A 19,066-nucleotide genomic window follows, 5' to 3' on the forward strand; every position below is an offset into this window, starting at 1 on the left:
CGATAAGGGAGGTTCAAAGACTGCTGCCCCGGCTGCTGTGACCTCCCACGAAAGGAAGCCCCTCTTCCAGAAACTCGCAGCCGCCTGAATGACCGAAACTGGGTGGAAGCAGCCTGCAGACCCAGTGACCTAGCAGTGGCCCTACATTCTTTAAAGCGCTCTAGCGCAGAGTCCGCTTTAGATCTGAATAGTTTTGCCCCATCAAAAGGCAAATCCAAAAGCGTGGCCTGGATGTCAGAAGAAAAACCAGAAGTGCGCAACCACGCATGACGCCTGGTGGCAACTGAAGTCCCCATGGCCCTTGCAACAGAGTCCGTGGTATCCAGCCCTGACTGAATAACTTGCGTAGCTGCCACCTGAGCGTCCGAAAGAAGGCTAGGCAAGTCCTGGGGCATGTCCGGAAGAATAGTCTTCGCCGCATCCATCACAGCATGTATATATCTGCCAAGAATACAAGTAGCATTGGTAGATTTCAGTGCCATGCTACACGACTAAAACACCTTCTTGGCCGATTGTTCCATTCGCTTGGATTCCCGGTCCGATGGGACTCCCGGAAACAAACCAGGGGCCGACCTCGAAAAACAGGATCCCTGCACTACCAGGCTCTCTGGCGAAGGGTGTTTTGACAAAAACTCCGGGTCCCCCGGCACAGACCTATAACGTCTGGCCACTGACCTACTAACAGCCGAAGAGGTAACAGGCTTCTTCCACACCTCCTCGATTGGTTCCATAAGAGCCTCATTAAATGGAAAAAGAGGATCTGCCATGGCTGTAGCAGGGTGCAAAACTTCTGTCAACAGGTTGGTCTTAACATAAGCTGTAGGTAAGGGAAGTTCCAAAAAAGTCGCAGCCTTTCTAATCACTGAATGTAAAGTGGCTGCCTCCTCCGTATATTCTCCTGGGGAGGCCAGATCCCATTCTGTCAAGTCCACTTGCAGTATCCAGTCCAGGGAACTCACTCTGGGGTTCAGTGATCTCCCCTCCCCCCCTGAATTGTTGCCGATATTCCCTTTCCTCCAGCAACCTGAGGGCCTTTCGCCGAGACCTCAACTTGGCCTCCAGACCCGGCATCGACATGGAGTGCACCAACGTCAGTGAATGGTGCCGGGAAGGCGTCGTGACAGGATCTCCGGATCCACCCGACACCGCAGATGGAGCCACCGGCGCCATGGACAAAGCTCCTGCATCCGACGACGCCATATGGTCTCTAGGTTCCATCTCCTCTGACAACGGCGTCAAAGGTCTCTCCCTCGACGTCGACGGCTGCGCTGCCGGCAGAGGTGCTTGACTAGAGTCTCCAGCCAAACAGAACTGCATAAACGGCGTTGGCCTGTATGGAGTCGGAACACCAAGATTGAATGCCAGGGGAACGGTGGGGCCAGCCGGCGCACCACCTCCCGGAGCCATATTTTGGAATATGACAAACACGGCATTGAGAAATGCCGCCAGATCTGTTCCCGGCGCCGGGAACAAAGGATAACCTTGAGGAGCCGGAGCCGGGCTGGACTCTTGCGCGCCTGGATGCGCCAGAGAAGCCAGATGACTCTGAGGCTCCACGACCTCGAAGACTGACGGCGCCGGGGATGTCTGCGGTGTCACTGGCTGTGGGGACACCGTCAGACTCACTTCCCACGACTTGCGGCGCCGAGTCGACGGAGACCTCGACTCCGACCGACTCCTGGACCGACGCCGAGAGTCACAGTGACGCCGCTTCTTGTGAGACCACTTCCCTGACGACGATCCATGGTGCCGCTTCCTCTCCTTCTTTGACTTAGCTAAAAATAGCTTAGCCTCACGCTTCTTCACCGCCTTCGGATTCATCTTCTGACAGGAGCAGCATTCCTGGACGTCGTGATCTGAACTGATGCACCAAAGGCAGTCGTTGTGAGGATCAGTCACCGACATCCGACCTCCACACTCCCTGCAGGGCTTAAAACCCGATTTCTTTGGAGCCGACATCGAGAAAAACACAAAGTATCCCTTTCGAAGAGCAAACGATACAGGTAGCCAGAAAAGTAACCGTTATCGAAGGCACGGAAAAAAGGGAACTGATGTCAGCACGTTGGCGAGGGCCTCTTATTGCCACAATGACATCAGACGGAGCAGCGTGGAGTCGGGCAATTGTGACGTCCTCGCCGACATGCAGAGCTAGAGAGAAGTTTCCGTCGAATGCTACGCATGGGGAGAATTCATTAGGTGAGGAATCCACAGGTAGTTGTATCCATCAGAAACTGCACTGTGTCCAGAACAGCTCCAATGAAAGGGAGCGTCTGAGAGAGTCTGGTGTGACTTCTGCACGTTCATAGTGTACCCCAGCTGGTGCAGAAGGTTCGCCGTAGTCTGAAGGTGGGAGACAACTATCAGGGGCAAAGGCGCCTTCAACAGCCAGTCGTCTAGGTAGGGGAAGACTGAGACCCCTAACCTGCGCAGTTGAGCTGCAACCACGCCATCACTTTCGTGAACAACCGAGGGGCACTGGTAAGGCCGAAAGGGAGCACGGTAAACTGAAAGTGCTTGTGACCTACCACGAATCGTAGGTAACGTCTGTGGGCAGGCAGGATGGGGATGTGGAAATAAGCGTCCTGTAGGAAGTTGGCTCTGCATGTACTATTTCAAAGTAAGAAATAGCATGCACAGAGTCCAAGGGTTCCCCTTAGAGGTAAGATAGTGGCAAAACTAGATAATTCCAATGCTCTATTTTGTGGTAGTGTGGTAGAGCAGTAGGCTTATCAGAGGGTAGTGTCAAGCATTTGTTGTACACACACAGGCAATAAATGAGGAACACACACTCAGACAATTCGAGGCCAATAGGTTTTTATATAGAAAAATATATTTTTTTAGTTTATGTTAAGAACCACAGGTTCAAGATTTACAAACAATACTTTCAATGAAAGGTATTTCACTTAGGAACTTTGAATTAGCAAAATAGCATATACAGTTTTCACACAAATGGCAATAAGCTATTTTAAAACTAGACAGTGCAATTTTCAACAGTTCCTGGGGGAGCTAAGTGCTTGTTAGTTTTGCAGGTAAGTAAACCTCCTACAGCGTTCAAAGTTGGGTCCAAGGTAGCCCACCGTTGGGGGTTCAGAGCAACCCCAAAGTTACCACACCAGCAGCTCAGGGCCGGTCAGGTGCAGAGGTCAAAGTGGTGCCCAAAACGCATAGGCTTCAATGGAGAAGTGGGTGCCCCGGTTCCAGTCTGCCAGCAGGTAAGTACCCGTGTCTTCGGAGGGCAGAACAGGGGGGTTTTGTAGGGCACCGGGGGATACACAAGTCAGCACAAAAAGTACACCCTCAGCGGCACGGGGCGGCCGGGAGCAGAGTGCAAACAGGCGTCGGATTTTCAATGGAGTTCAATGGGAGACCCAGGGGTCTCTTCAGCGAAGCAGGCAGGCAAGGGGGGGGGGGGGGGTCACCACCTGGGCAAGGGAGAGGGCCACCTGGGGGTCGCTCCTGCACTGGAGGTTTGATCCTTCAGGTCCTGGGGGCTGCGGGTGCAGTGTCCTTACCAGGCGTCGGGTTCTTAGAAGCAGGCAGTTGCGGTCAGGGGGAGCCTCTGGATTCCCTCTGCAGGCGTCGCTGTGGGGGTTCAGGGGGGTCAACTCTGGCTACTCACGGGCTCGTAGTCGCCGGGGAGTCCTCCCTGTAGTGTTGTTTCTCCACAAGTCGAGCCGGGGGCGTCGGGTGCAGAGTGCAAAGTCTCACGCTTCCGGCGGGAAACGTGTGGTCTTTAAAAGTTGCTTCTTTGTTGCAAAGATGTTTCTTCTTTGGAGCAGAGCCGCTGTCCTCGGGAGTTCTTGGTCCCTTTAGATGCAGGGTACTCCTCTGAGGCTTCAGAGGTTGCTGGACCCTGTGGAACGCATCGCTGTAGCAGTTCTTTTGAAGTGGGGAGACAGGCCGGTAGAGCTGGGGCCAAAGCAGTTGGTGTCTCCATCTTCTCTGCAGGTTTTTCAGCTCAGCAGTCCTTCTTCGTTTTAGGTTGCAGGAATCTAGTTACCTAGGTTCTGGGAGCCCCTAAATACTCTATTTAGGGGTGTGTTTAGGTCTGGGGAGTTAGTAGCCAAGTGGCTACACCCTCTTTGTGCCTCCTCCCTGAGGGGAAGGGGGCACATCCCTAATCCTATTGGGGGAATCCTCCATCTCCAAGATGGAGGATTTCTAAAAGTCAGAGTCACCTCAGAACACCTTAGGGGCTGTCCTGACTGGCCAGTGACTCCTTCTTGTTTTTCTCATTATCTCCTGCAGCCTTGCCGCCAGAAGTGGGGCAGTGGCCGGAGGGGGCGGGCAACTCCACTAGCTGGAGTGCCCTGGGGTGCTGTAACAAAGGGGGTGAGGCTCACCGCCAGGTGTTACAGTTCCTGCAGGGGGAGATGAGAAGCACCTCCACCCAGTACAGGCTTTGTTACTAGCCACAGAGTGACAAAGGCACTCTCCCCATGTGGCCAGCAACATGTCTGGTGTGTGGCAGGCTGCTAAAACTAGTCAGCCCACACTGGAAGTCGGGTATGGTTTCAGGGGGCATCTCTAAGATGCCCTCAGGGGTTTATTTCACAATAAAATGTACACTGGCATCAGTGTGCATTTATTGTGCTGAGAAGTTTGATACCAAACTTCACAGTTTTCAGTGTAGCCATTATGGTGCTGTGGAGTTCGTGCATGACAGACTCCCAGACCATATACTCTTATGGCTACCCTGCACTTACAATGTCTAAGGTTTTGCTTAGACACTGTAGGGGCATAGTGCTCATGCACTTATGCCCTAATCTATGGTATAGTGCACCCTGCCTTAGGGCTGTAAGACCTGCTAGAGGGGTGACTTACCTATACCTATAGGCAGTGTGAGGTTGGCATGGCACCCTGACGGGAGTGCCATGTCTACTTAGTCATTTTATCCCCACTAGCACACACAAGCTGGCAAGCAGTGTGTCTGTGCTGAGTGAGGGGTCCCCAGGGTGGCATAAGACATGCTGCAGCCCTTAGAGATCTTCCCTGGCATCAGGGCCCTTGGTACCAGGGGGTACCAGTTACAATGGACTTACCTGGATGCCAGGGTGTGCCAATTGTGGAAACAAAGGTACAGGTTAGGGAAAGAACACTGGTGCTGGGGCCTGGTTAGCAGGCCTCAGCACACTTTCAAATCATAACTTGGCATCAGCAAAGGCAAAAAGTCAGGGGGTAACCATGCCAAGGAGGCATTTCCTTACACAGACCATATACTCTTATGGCTACCCTGCACTTACAATGTCGAAGGTTTTGCTTAGACACTGTAGGGGCATAGTGCTCATGCACTTATGCCCTCACCTATGGTATAGTGCACCCTTCCTTAGGGCGGTAAGGCCTGCTAGAGGGGTGACTTATCTATGCCTATAGGCAGTGTGAGGTTGGCATGGCACCCTGAGGGGAGTGCCATGTCGACTTAGTCATTTTCTCCCCACCAGCACACACAACCTGGCAAGCAGTGTGTCTGTGCTGAGTGAGGGGACCCCAGGGTGGCATAAGACATGCTGCAGCCCTTAGAGACCTTCCCTGGCATCAGGGCCCTTGGTACTAGGGGTACCAGTTACAAGGGACTTGCCAGGGTGTGCCAATTGTGGAAACAAAGGTACAGGTTAGGGAAAGAACACTGGTGCTGGGGCCTGGTTAGCAGGCCTCAGCACACTTTCAAATCATAACTTGGCATCAGCAAAGGCAAAAATTCAGGGGGTAACCATGCCAAGGAGGCATTTCCTTACAGTAGCTCAAGGCCAAGGACCTCAGCCACCCTACTAACCACCATATTATAAGTAGCTCCCTTTGCCGTAGCCACGGTAGGAGGAGACAGCATGCCACCGTCAGGAGAAGTATCCAGAGCACTGGCTTCGCCCAAGTCCTGTGCCCAGTCCATAGTAGGGTCATCCTGGTATTCATAAGGGTGCAGGGACCCCTCCAATTCCTCCCCGTATTCATAACCATAGGAAAATGGGTCTCATTCCGACCTCGGGCAAATAGGGCGCACCAAAGCCATAAGAATTGAGTCGACGTCAATAGTGGGCACTACCGACGTCAGGAGCGTCGATAACCAACCCGGCGCAAGTCTCGACGGTGCAACCGGCATCAGTGCGGATCCGGAGGCGACCTCAGTGGCCGAAGCCATCGGTGCGGAACCCGAAGGCCCCTCAGCCGAACCCCTTGGACCCAAAGGCGCCGTATCGGGGTCGGCCTGCCCAAAGATAAAGCGCATGGCCTCGTAAAACTCTAAGTTGGGCAGGGGTCGCTCCAGCAAACTCGGGGAAGCGCGGAGTCGACCCAGACGTAGGCTCCGAGGACGGGGGCCTAGTGCTTTGAAGCTCATCCTGGGTCGCGTCGGCCGAGCAACGGGGTGAAGCCGGAGAATTATGGGACTTCTTCGACGACTTCTTACCTTGACCCGAGGACTTCGAAGAAGATGAGTGGTGATGACTCCACATAGGTCCCGGTCTCGCTAGAGAGGAAGGTCTCAAGATCGGTCGCTGAGTCATCACTGCTCAGTCAAGTGCCAGGCCGCCATTAGCTTTAGGGGCCGCTCCCTCAAAGCTTTCTGGTGCACGGCCCAACACTCGGAGCACAACTTTGGGTCGTGGTCACGCTCGAGGCACCACTGACAAATACGATGAGGATCCCTCACCAACATCGTCCGATGGCAGACCTCACAAGGCTTGAACCCGGTCTTCGGGGACATTCTCGACGCACCAAAGTCATACCAAAAAAGCTCGACAAAATGGTCAAATTCGGCCAAAAAATTGCATAGGGTAGCTCTCTCTGGATCAGCGCGTGGTGCGGAAAGAAAAGAACTTACGTCACTGCGCGAGGGCGGCATCTGTGTACTACTCCCGACTTCATCACGGCGACTACGACGCCTGCGGAGTCGACCGACGCCACCTACTGACGCGCAAGGGTATTGCTCGAAGAAAAATCTCCGGATCCAGTCTGACGCCTGGGGGAAAATTCTAAGGTAAGGAATCTGCAACTAAAAGTCTCTATCAGATATTAAGATCGTGGGCAAGTGAGTAAAATGAATAAATTGTTGTGGTTGCGTTACACAGGTGCCAGATGTCCAAAAGTGTTGTAGCCAGTGAGCGTAGGTGGGGGAAATCAGAAATGGCAGCAATGTGGGGGAGGGTGGGAAGTAGCGGTCTAACTCTACATTTAGGACGCTGTTAAAGTCGCCTTCCAGCAGCCAGGGGAGTCTGCTCCATTGTGACAAAACCCCAGTCAGAGCAGTTAAGAATGTCGCCTGGTCAGAGTTAGGCACATAAATTGCTGGAGTTAACACCCTTCTGCTGTCTAATCGGCCCTCCACAAAGACAGAGCGACTGTCCGGGTCCATGACCTTGGTGCCAGCTACGAATGGGACCCCCAGCCCTGCCACTAGTGACCTGGTTGGAGCACCAGCCGGTACCGAAAAGAAGGAGGACAAGCACAAGGCAGGGACAAAGCTGCAGAAACATGATTCAAGGTAGGAATCAATGTTCCATCCTCAGCATTTTCAGGTAGCCAAGCCAATCGAATGTTGATCCTACGAGAACGACCTTCGGCGTCTTCTGTCCGCTCCTCAAGAATGCAGATCCTGTCCCTGAGGGTGTGTAGTAGAAATTGTGTGGCTTGGGTCTGTGGTCGAATTGATGCCAGTGACTGCCATGCAGTATGTCCCGTTGGCGAGCTCACGATTCTTATCTCGCAACAGGGTGAGTTTTGTTGCCACGGAGTCTATTTTGTTCTGAAGGAATACACAAGAATGCTCTATAGCCAGTAAGACCTCGTCACGTTTATCCTCTATTGAGGCAGGTCCAACATGTTGGTCTGCGGAATCCATGGCTTTCTGGATAGCTGGCGGAGGTGCCAGGGGGCTGCGTGGGCTGAGATGCGGATCTGACGAGTTTCATAACCAGTTCTGTATCACTCATACTGACCAGAAGATGAAATGGTGAACCACTTTAATGCACCCACTTGAGTGACAGGCAGCGCAGGGACACTTCGCAGCTCGAGCAGTTCAATAGCTGCAGGGATAGGTGATAAAGCAGTGCAGACGTCACACCAGATGTTGCTGATGTACTGTGCCCTAAAAGGGAGCAGAGATTAGAACTGGGACAGAACACCACCTCCACACAGAGCTCCGGTATAGTTCAGTCGCAGAAATTTAGTCCCATGAGGGATGGGTTCCTTACTCCACAGTGCGGCCTATCAACCTACTCAGTGGGGGACATCTGATCCAAGCAACAGGGGCAGCAGAAGGCTAGAGCACACCTCACATGTCCCTCCTATGGAAAATGGTGGTAGGAAAGTCACAACATAGCCACCGGAGCCCCAATGCATGCCTCTAGCCCCAGTGAGCAATTCATGGAACGTGGAGTAGAACACACAGGGTCCAGCAGAGTCCTAGCCTAGTTCAGTACCCCCAAACTGTGCAAGGCAGAGGCGCAGCCAGCAAGATCTTCCATTCACTTACCCACTTTTAGGGTGGATCCTGTATGGACCAATGCACCGTGTCACCCCAATGTGCAGTCAGGGGTTTCAGCTAGGGCACACCAGTACCGCTAGGCAGCCGCCCCCATTGGATTGCTACTGCAATCTCCAGTGGCACAGTCAGGTCTGCATCTATGGCAGGCAGGTGGCTTGGTTTACACTCTCCTTGGGGTCCCTGGAAGCAGAATCACAGCGTTACGTGGCCGAGTGCCCTGACACCAGCCCAGCGGTCCTCTGCTCAATTCAGAGAGGGATATATTAGCAGCCGCATTCCTCCGACCAGAACTTGTGGCTCCTGTGGCAGAGTGGGGGATCAGTTTCAGACGCGATGGCATTCGCACCACCTCCGGCAGCGTGTATGGGGAGGGTGAGGAACTAATGGCAGCCAGGTCCTTACAATTGTGGTGGATGAAGGGTTTGCTGTGTGCATCTCTGTTAGAGAGCATCTGCCATCTTGCACCCCCCCAACCTCCCAAAAAAACACTGAAAGCTCATCATTATGGAACATGCCTGGGGTAACACTTTGCACCTGCACCCAAAAAGAGGTGACATTCAGCCATCCTTCCCTACACACCATAGCTGCACTAATGAATTGAGTGGATCCAGTAATCACAATGTCCATAGCAGTATCTATTATGGCTGAAAATATTCCTTCCATTCATGGCTTTTGCTACGGTTCTTTTTAGTGCTGTGATTCTCGCTGCCTTTTCTACTACAGTGTACGATCCCAGTTTTTTTTCACAACTTTTCAGTTGAAACTTGGGGAATTCCCTTCTTTTAATTGAGGACTTGAAGCCTCTTATTCAGCATTATTATTTTTTAATCCTGCATTGGATCTAAAAGAGGGTAGCACAATAATATAGTGATCTATTAACTTTTGAAGAGCTTTTGGAGTGAGATGTTAAGCATAGAAAGAATGATCTCTACAGAGAAAAGTTCATCACCATAATCATATATTGAAACATCTAGTGTGTCAATTGCTGCACTTTTGATCTACCTCAATTGACCATACCGTTCTTGAGACCCTCCTGAAAATGTTCTTTTTTCTGTACAGGCAGAAGGTCAATGAACTCTGCATCAACTCCCCTGCACTTACCCAAAAGGACTAGCACACTGCCCACTGAGCTTAAAGTGTGATGAAAGTGTATAAGTTGAAGCCAGAGCACAGTATATTGACTTTTGCTGATGAGACATGTGAAGCCTTCAGAGGTATTTAACAAAAAAACATTGATTTGATTCTGCACATTGCAAAGTCACCTCTCCTCAGATTGTACTGAAAATGGAGTCAAGAATGGATGTGTAGTGCACTCCTGAAGATCTGGTACTACTAATGCAACTAACCATCTCTGTTTTGAAAGCATGGTCACCAATATTACTGATGCTTTATAAGAGGAAGGACTAGCTTCTATGTCTAGCACCACAGTCGCTTTGTTAGTAACCTGATGAAAGGCACATATATCCTCTACTTTTGCAATCCAAGACCATGATAGTATTGGGCGTTTAAAAGGATGAGCTCCCTATTGGTAGCAGACTCTCCCTTTAGGGGTGCTGATGTTCATTAAGAGGCTTGTGGTTGATAAGGATAAGTTACTTACCTGTAAATCCTAGTTCTCTTCCAGGGGTATCCTCATCAAAGTCATAAACATTGAATATTCCCGCCCTTGTGCGGGGACCCCGGAGCACATATAAAATACACACATATAAAGTATGAAATATGCACAAAAAATATATATATAGCATTTTTAGTAGACAAATTTTCATACTAAACTCATATATACCTGTGTAAAACAGCAATGAAGGCTATAATCATAAACAGGCTAAAATGCTTTATTTCTATGGAGTTTTTTCTTTTTTTTTTAAATTCTTTTAAAAATTACAATAAGGGAACAAAATATCTACCAAAGCCCCACAACTGGGCCTAGGAAAATAAGCAGTAGTAATCATCAGAGAAAAAAGAGAAAAAACTACATTGAAAAACAATGGAGCATTCTTAGCAATAGGCTGCATGCAGGTTAACACAGGAGAACCATAAAAACTTTGGCACCGTGCCTTTAAGACCCTGAGCACCTCCAGTATCCCACCATGCCTCAGGGGTGAAGGAGAGGTGACAGTTGGTTCACAGTTAGGTCAGTACTTTTTTACGATGACAAGCTGCGTAGCCGATTCGAAAGATAGTCTGTCCTGCACTTCTAGGAGACGTGCGTCCGGGGAGGAGGGTGGGTTGTTTATGACTTTGATGAGAACTAGGATTTACAGGTAAGTAACTTATCCTTCTCTTCCAGGGGATCCCTCATCAATAGTCATAAACATTGAATAGATTAGCAAGCCCATCCCTTGACTCTGCGGACTGTCCAATAGAAGTGCAGAAATAGATATGCATCATGCAAACAAATTTCTCAGAGATGCTTGCCCAAACTTGGGCGTCTGTCCTTGCATCTGAGTCCAAACAGTAATGTCTAGTAAATGTATGTACAGACTTCCATGTAGCAGCCTTACAAATTTCAGAGATTGGAACATTATTAAGGAGGGCAGCAGTAGCTGCTTTTCCTCTTGTGGAATGCGCTTTAGGTCTAGCAAGTAGTTGTTTGTTAGCCAACTGGTATGCATTAACAATACAAGAAACTATCCATCTTGATATGGTTCGTTTAGATGCTGCCTCTCCTGTTCTCAAATGACCATAATTTATAAACAAGTGGTTGGAATGTCTAATCAGCTTGGTTTTATCCAAATAGAATTTTAGCACTCTTTTCAGATCTAGGGAGTGCAACGCTTTCTCCGCCAGAGTGTCCGGATTGGGGAAAAAAGCTGGTAGAGAAATAGTCTGATTGATGTGGAATTCTGACACCACCTTTGGTAGGAATGATGGGTGAGTTCGCAGAACTACTCTATTGTCGTGAAAGACTGTGTACGGTTCTTTGGAGGACAAAGCCTGAATTTCACTGACCCTCCTTGCGGAAGTAATGGCTACCAAGAAAGCCGTCTTCCACGTAAGGTGTTGCAAAGAGGCTTTGTGTATAGGTTTGAAAGGAGGGCCCATAAGTTTTGATAGTACTATGTTCAGCTCCCATGGAGGGGAGGGTTTCCGAATGGGCGGAAAAACTTTTTTCAAACCTTCTAAGAAATCCTTGACTACTGGTTTCGTAAAGAAGGATTCCTGAGAAGGTGACTTACGATAGGCTGTAATGGCAGATAAATGTACCTTAATAGATGATACCTGCAGACCGGATTTTGCCAAATGGAGTAAGTAAGACAGTATGACCTCCTCCTAAGCCCGTATGGGATTCTGACCTTGCTGACAGCACCATATGTAGAACCTCTTCCACTTGAACGCGTAAGAACGCCGCGTGGAAGGTCGTCTGGACTCCTTCAAGATGTTCATGCACTCCTGCGAGAGCCCTAAGTGCCCATACTGCAAGAATTCAGGAGCCATGCTGTCAAGCTCAGAGAGGGTAGGTTGGGGTGCAGTACCCTGCCCTCCATCCTGCTCAGAAGATCCGGTCTGCACGGCAGCCTCCTGTGAGGTTGTTCCAATAGGTTGAGGAGATCTGTGTACCAGAACTGATGGGGCCATTGCGGAGCTATGAGAATCATTCTGGTGCTGGATCTGTAAAGTTTGCTGATCACTGCCGGTATGAGGGGGATCGGTGGAAAAGCGTAGAGAAATATCCCTGACCAGTCGATCAACAGGGCATTCCCTCGAGAACCCGGACGGTAGAACCTGGACGCGAAGTCTGGGCATTTCCTGTTTACCTCGTCTGCGAAGAGATCCAATTGAGGCCGACCCCATTGAGCGAAGATGTCTTCGACGACTTCGTCATTCAGTACCCAATCGTGGGCGTCCTCTAGGTGTCTGCTCAGGAAATCTGCTTCCACGTTTTGTTGACCTGGTAGGTGAACCGCTGTAAGTGACATTCCTCTCGCCAGGAGCCAATGCCAGATTGTTTGGGACTCCCGAGATAGGGGTAGGGATCTCGTTCCCCCTTGTCTGTTCAAATAATACATTGTGGTTGTATTGTCCGTTTGTATTAGGAGAGATTTCCCCTGAATCGATGGAGCAAAAGACTTGAGAGCCAGATGGACCGCTCTGAGCTCCAGCAGATTGATGTGGTACTTCCTTTCGTTGTCGGACCACAGGCCCTGAGCTTGAAAAGGACCTAGATGAGCCCCTCCCATCCCTGAAAAGACGCATCCGTTACCAGAGTGTCGGATGGAATTACCTGGTGAAACGGAGCTCCTACTGACAGGTGAGGTCTGTGCATCCACCATTGTAATGACTGACGTGCTGCTATCGGCAGCCGCACTCTGTCCTCCGAGCGACCTGTCCTTTGGTTCCGGTTGTTTTCCAACGCCTCTTGGAGGGGCCTCATATGTAGCCTGGCATTCGGGACAATGAAAATGCATAATGCCATGGAGCCCAGTAGAGATGTTACCTGACGGGCCGTAGATGCGTCAGATTTTAACAGGTCTTGACACTTTTTCTTTATTGATAATAGTCGTTCTTCCGAAGGATACACTCTTTGGAGCTCTGTGTCTAGTATTGCTCCCAGGTAGTGGAGGTTCTGTGTGGAGTTTTGGTAGTTGACTTGAAGACCTAGAGACTCGAAAACCTTGAGCACAATGTCCCAATGGGTTCTCGCCCGCTCCGGAGAGGAGGCTTTCAGTAGCCAGTCGTCTAGGTATGGATAAATGAAGATTTTTTGTTTTCGTAGATGTGCCGCTACCACTGCCACGCATTTTGAGAAAACGCGGGGGCAGATTTCAGGCCGAATGGTAGCACCTTGAACTGATGGTGCTGTGAGGCTATCTGGAAGCGCAGGAATTTCCGATGCTTGGTAACTATCGGGATGTGAAAGTATGCATCCTGCAGGTCGATGGAGCACATCCAGTCTCCCCGAGACTGGGCCCTTGGTACTAGGGGTACCAGTTACAAGGGACTTGCCAGGGTGTGCCAATTGTGGAAACAAAGGTACAGGTTTAGGGAAAGAACACTGGTGCTGGGGCCTGGTTAGCAGGCCTCAGCACACTTTCAAATCATAACTTGGCATCAGCAAAGGCAAAAAGTCAGGGGGTAACCATGCCAAGGAGGCATTTCCTTACAGTGACAATCAAAAAGGCATATGACACAAAAATGCCTCCTCCACAAAGTAGGAAATGAGCCAATACGAAAATTGAGACATCAAAAATGAGTGCAATTCATCAACCAAAATGGGTGACAAAAAGGGTTCTACCTTAACAAAAAATAATTGGAAAACAAAGATACAATCTTAGGAGGCTGACTGAACTCACAACCTCAACATAAAATTGAGTTTCAAGTCATAAGAAGCCTCTGGAGAAGGCTGTTGTGTGGTCTGACCTACTCTGCAGGGCACAAAGGGACAGGATGGCTTCTGAAAATCTTAAGGAGCCAGCAAATGTTTTCTCTTATTACAGATTTACTTTTACCAACCACATTGTTTTTAAGTTTAACATGATTTTTAGGGTTATGGTTTTAGTCAAATATCGTGTTATTTGACTAACTTGTTTTAAAATGACAGCATTGATAAAAATTTAAAATTTCGCCTTTGAAAATAAATATTTATAGATATGTTCGAAGTTCAGACACATGTCGTAATGAGTCAGACTGTTCCTTCTCCACTGATGCCTCTCTTCTCTGTCCTGGACTATGAGGCGGATCAGTAATTTCCAAATGAAGGTGGTGGGCCTTCAGGAATTCCTTCATCAGGCTGTCCGTGACTGCCAGGATGCTAATACTCACGCTCACTCATCTACGAGTGTTCTTGAATCTTTCCAACTTTGTTGCATCTGAGACCTGCTGAGGAGCAGTGCTGGAGGCCTAAGACAGTAACTCTGGATGTCATTGGTGCACTAAATGCTTGAGAGGGAACTTCATCATAGAGATATGAACAACATTGCTTCTGTACAGCCATAGCTCTTCTATACACCTCCCTCAGAGAACCTGCAACAAAGTCTGCTTTTCAAAATCAGGAGAAGAGTATTCCTTAAAAACATTCATGCCACTGGAGAACTCTTTGGAGACTGATTTTCCCCTTTTCAAACCAGTAAATCAGTGCTTCTACAAGGAAAAAGGAATGGTTGCTTAGGTACTAGTTATGTACTTTTAACAGCGACAGTGCAGCACTCATTTCCTCACAAAGCCTGCAAGAATCCTCCTTGCCTGTTTTACCTACTGTCTGTCTGCTGATGTCAGGATGCCAACTCTTGATGCATCTGTAAGGCTCCGTTTTCTATGGCAGGCGCAGGCATTAATTATTTCTTTGGTTGGTGAGCAGACTACAAAGACAGCCAACCACCATGCCTCTAACTGCACAGAAACCCCAAAACAAGCACAATATTCCGCTTAACCTAACAGAGCATCAACCAGATACTGTTTCTCCAAAGCATGTGATATACTTTTCCCCACTGAGGCAATAAACCTTAAGTGATACTGTAGCACCACAGGATATGTTTCTAGCTATATCCCTATACATAGGATTTTGGCTCAGAAGCATATTTCTCTACAAATAGGCTATATGTCTGAACTAACCTATCCTGTCAAACTTGAGGGTCTTGCTGAACCCCGCCCATGACAGTTATATGTGAGTTTGATGAAAATCAAGCATGAAGAAAATGGTTCTGAAATTCATTTAGTTGAACGATTGTTGACATTGTTTTCTTTTACATAGGCCTTCAAAAGGATTGACAAAACCAAACTGTTAGAAGCCACTCTTGGAAAAACTTTAGTTTCTTCATTTTTGATTTTGCTTTTTTGTCTTTTAATGGGGATCCCATGTTACCTTCCTGCTATTTTTCTTTTTATTTAATTACTATTTTAACGGATGGTTCCTGTCTTCTCTTCTCCCCAACATACTCCTCCTGATTTGCCCCATCCGTGACATTGATGCCACTTGAGCAGTGCCCCTCTTGCGTCCCCCTTTCAATTTTATTTGAAACTACTTCCTTCACCACACCTATCTTTCCTCCTATCATCCACACTCTCCCTCTTTTCCCTTAACTTAGTGTCAACGTTTTTTAAATTTATTTCTGTTTTTTTATTTTTTAACTCTCTAACCACCATATACATAGAAGAGAGACTACTACGATCCTTTTCTGCTGATAAAGGATTACCTTTTCACCAAACATAATTGTGGAAAAGATATTTAGTATCACTTTTCTTCAAAATTAAGTTTTGCCAGTCTGATTTCATCACATTGACTTTATTTTGAAAATCAGCCAAATAACCGTATTCCACAAGAGATCTGTATGTGATATTGAAGAAAATCAAACAAGACGAAAACAGTTCTTACAAATTTAAAGCATGCAATTTCTTTCTGGACTTGGTTGGGTGGTTATGTATAGGCATACTGATATTTTTAATTTCCTGAAATGCATTTTCCTCCGTGAGCCTTTTAGGTACTCATGCACAGCAGTACTTCTACATTACACTGGTCCATACCTCCTGAAAGAGGCAAACCCCTTTGCTCAGAGGACTTCCTGCTATTGTGGTATGCTCACATGTACCCAATGACTATTCTGAAGTGACATTTGGCATGTGGGAAAAATACTTATATATGAATTACTCAGAGGCACCATGTGTGCTGACCACACCGTATGATGAAACACGGTAATCTATAGTTAAACTTGACAAACTCCTTCCTAGAGATGGGTTCAATTTCACCAAGCCAAATCTGTCATCAGTTCTTTATTCTCATTTTATTACAACTTCATGGGTAGCATAGTTAGATGATTTATTCTTCCTTGTATCAAGTGCCATCTAAAAGAGTATTGTCAGGATGTGCGCGTTTTCAACAGAAAACATAGGTGGGGGGTTCCTCTCACTTAACTCTTTCCAATGTAGTTTCTTTCACCCCCAACAGACCATTATAACTTCTTGCACTGCTCCACCACCCTCTGATGTTGTTTCTAATACTCACAACTAATCCCATGAATACTTTTATTCTACCCCTATTCCCTTTACCAAACCTCTTTTCCATTCTTTCCTTTGTCAAGTTTGCCGTTCTTAATCTGTTTTTTTCCTTTTCCTTAGTGTCTGGTTGCAGTAGACAGAGGTAAAACTGCTGTTGCCTATTTTTATTGCCTCTAAATTAGAAAGAACAGCAGTGACCACAGCACTCACACACACTGTGTAAATTGACGAAAGTACAATTTACACAGTGTGTGTGTGTGGTGCTGTGGTCACTGCTGTTCTTTATATGTTGTGTATATTTTTATATACACTATACTGTGCCTTCCGGTAGTAGGGCACTTGACCACGTGCACCTATTCGAACTTTACTACGTTGCACTCTTACTAATACAGACACCATTTGGAAGTGCGATTGTTTGCCATTTACTACGGTTTTGCCTCTAAATTAGGTTTGCCTGTCTGATTTAGTCTGGCTGGCTTTCTTCATTTTGAAAATTCTCAACTTTCAGCAGATCTTTGTAAGTATTGTAACAAGATTTGTTCAAACATGTGGCTATCATCATTCAGCAGCTACAAGTGTAGATTTGATTGACCGGGCAGCCATTCTGCATCTGCCTAATTTACCATTCTCCGACATAGTATGAGATTTACGGTAACCAGACTCATTTTGACAAAAGTAATCTGATGATGCCTAACTGGGCCCCCCAAATCTCTTAAGTGATAATGTAGTTTTTGTGATGCCTTTCCAAGTCCACTCAGTCAACATCTAGACATGGCTAAGCTACATGTGGTAACGAAGAGAAAAGCCTGATGCATTATCTATAAATCATGGAATAACTTATCTGGAATAGAGAAAACACAACTGCCTTAAATTCCCTCCATTCAGAGCTAGCAGCACTGATTAAAAGATATTGATGACCTCTTCTGAAGTCAAAAACACTGATCTGACTCGATTGCCAGTCAAGGAGTTGATGAATCTCACTTTTTTGCTGTTTCACATCTACTGTAAAAGGCTCTTAACACAGCTAGACATACCTATCTGTATGTAACCATCAGAGGTTCGCCGGTATTTGGGGGGTGTTGAACGTCCTTCCTGCAGAGCTTCTTTATCAGACTGGAGGCTCTGTGAAAGCAACCAAAATATTTTTAGACCACTCACTGTAAGTGGAAGTAGGTGGTGCTGTAAAACAGCACAATAGTATTTCTACCAGACCCCAATTTATGGCACAGCTTTAGATGTGTTCTGTCTACTAGGGCAAAAACTGTACACTTCAGGTAATAGTTTTTCCATTTTGAATATTCATGTTATGTTCATGAAAATGCAATTTTTGGTCACTGTGTTAATGTGGCTCCATTTAGTGCAAAAGCTTCAAGACTACTGCCATCCTTTGCCTTACCTGAAAATTAAGGAAGAATAACAAACTGAGACCACCCCCAGAGACAGAGAAGAAAGAAACAGATGAATTCAACAGAGGGAAATACAAAAGGATGATTTAAAAATAGAAAACAGATGAGTAGTCATTATTAGTTACATTTAAACTTAAAATGTCACACTGGATGTGATATGGGAGTATACTGTAACTTATTGCAAAACATGAATAAGGAAATAATAAAAAATAGAAAATATGGTAATGTGAGCAGAAAGTCAAAAACAATGAGTGCCGTAAGAATGCATGTGCTCATAAGACAACTGAAACTTTAATGTCTTAAAACTGCGAGCAGCTTTACCCAATAAAATATAAACATTCTCTGCAAGTAAAAAGATCATCATTCCGTAGTGAAAACCTGGATTGCAAAGGGCCAGGCTGAACCTGCTGTCCTAAATGGTACAGATTTGGCAATTGCCCCCCCCAGTTCATCTTGTGGCTTTGTTGAGGAAAACATAAGTATTTTAATGTTGTCTATCTTCAGCTCAGTACTATTGTTTTACAGGGAAAGTAGGGCAATTCATCAATTCAGTGAACATTCCTATGACTGGAAAGTATAAAGGTAGATAACTTTGCTGATTACTCTTGGGGCTGTAGATTTGTAGTCGTTCTTAAACTGTGGATATCGTTGGCACAAATTAAACTGCTTCTATGAATGATTTAATACAGTGCTTTGCAGTGATGTCTGAAATAGAAGCAATTCAGGTTTGAGTTGATTTATGACAAAAAGTCAGATAGAGGGCTCGAACAATGGGAAAGAGCCAAAAAACCTAACAGTCAATGTGAAGGTACCTGTTACACACATGTCCATTTATTCACTGAAAACACAAAGGTTAAAGTGAGGTTATAGTTAGCTGAAAGTGTCAGTTAAAATGTAACATTTTAAACTACAAATCACTGACATTTGATGAGCAAACTCGAACCTATGCCCCCCCTACCATCCCCAGTATTGTCATCTTTGCTGTCATTTGAGATATTATCAGTGATGTAATCAATGATGTAATTGAACATGTCATGAGTGATGCAATCTGTGAGGTCATAAGCAGAGCAAGGTGGGACACAACTTCCAGTTAGCTAAGTAAACTTGAATTAGTGTTTAAAGTTTAAAATGTTAAGTTTTAACTGTCATTTTCACCTAACTATAACGTCACTTACATTTAGTTTTTGCAATTTTTCCAATTAGTTTTTCTGAGGTTTACTGCAAAGTAAAATATTATTGCTGTAACATCACT

At 46.9% G+C, this 19,066-nt stretch overlaps 1 protein-coding gene across 1 annotated transcript in view; it reads right to left on the reverse strand.

The window, feature by feature from the left end:
* The window catches only part of MGAT4B (alpha-1,3-mannosyl-glycoprotein 4-beta-N-acetylglucosaminyltransferase B), a 1,476,931-nt gene that overhangs the window by 127,023 nt on the left and 1,330,842 nt on the right, over positions 1 to 19,066 (reverse strand). Inside the window, exon 13 of the mRNA XM_069199505.1 lies at positions 17,443 to 17,530. Within this exon, the coding sequence (XP_069055606.1) occupies positions 17,443 to 17,530 (88 nt within the window). The remainder of the gene's footprint in view (positions 1 to 17,442; positions 17,531 to 19,066) is intronic.

Source organism: Pleurodeles waltl, chromosome 7 (assembly GCF_031143425.1).
Source record: "Pleurodeles waltl isolate 20211129_DDA chromosome 7, aPleWal1.hap1.20221129, whole genome shotgun sequence".
Classification (NCBI taxonomy): Eukaryota; Metazoa; Chordata; class Amphibia; order Caudata; family Salamandridae; genus Pleurodeles; species Pleurodeles waltl.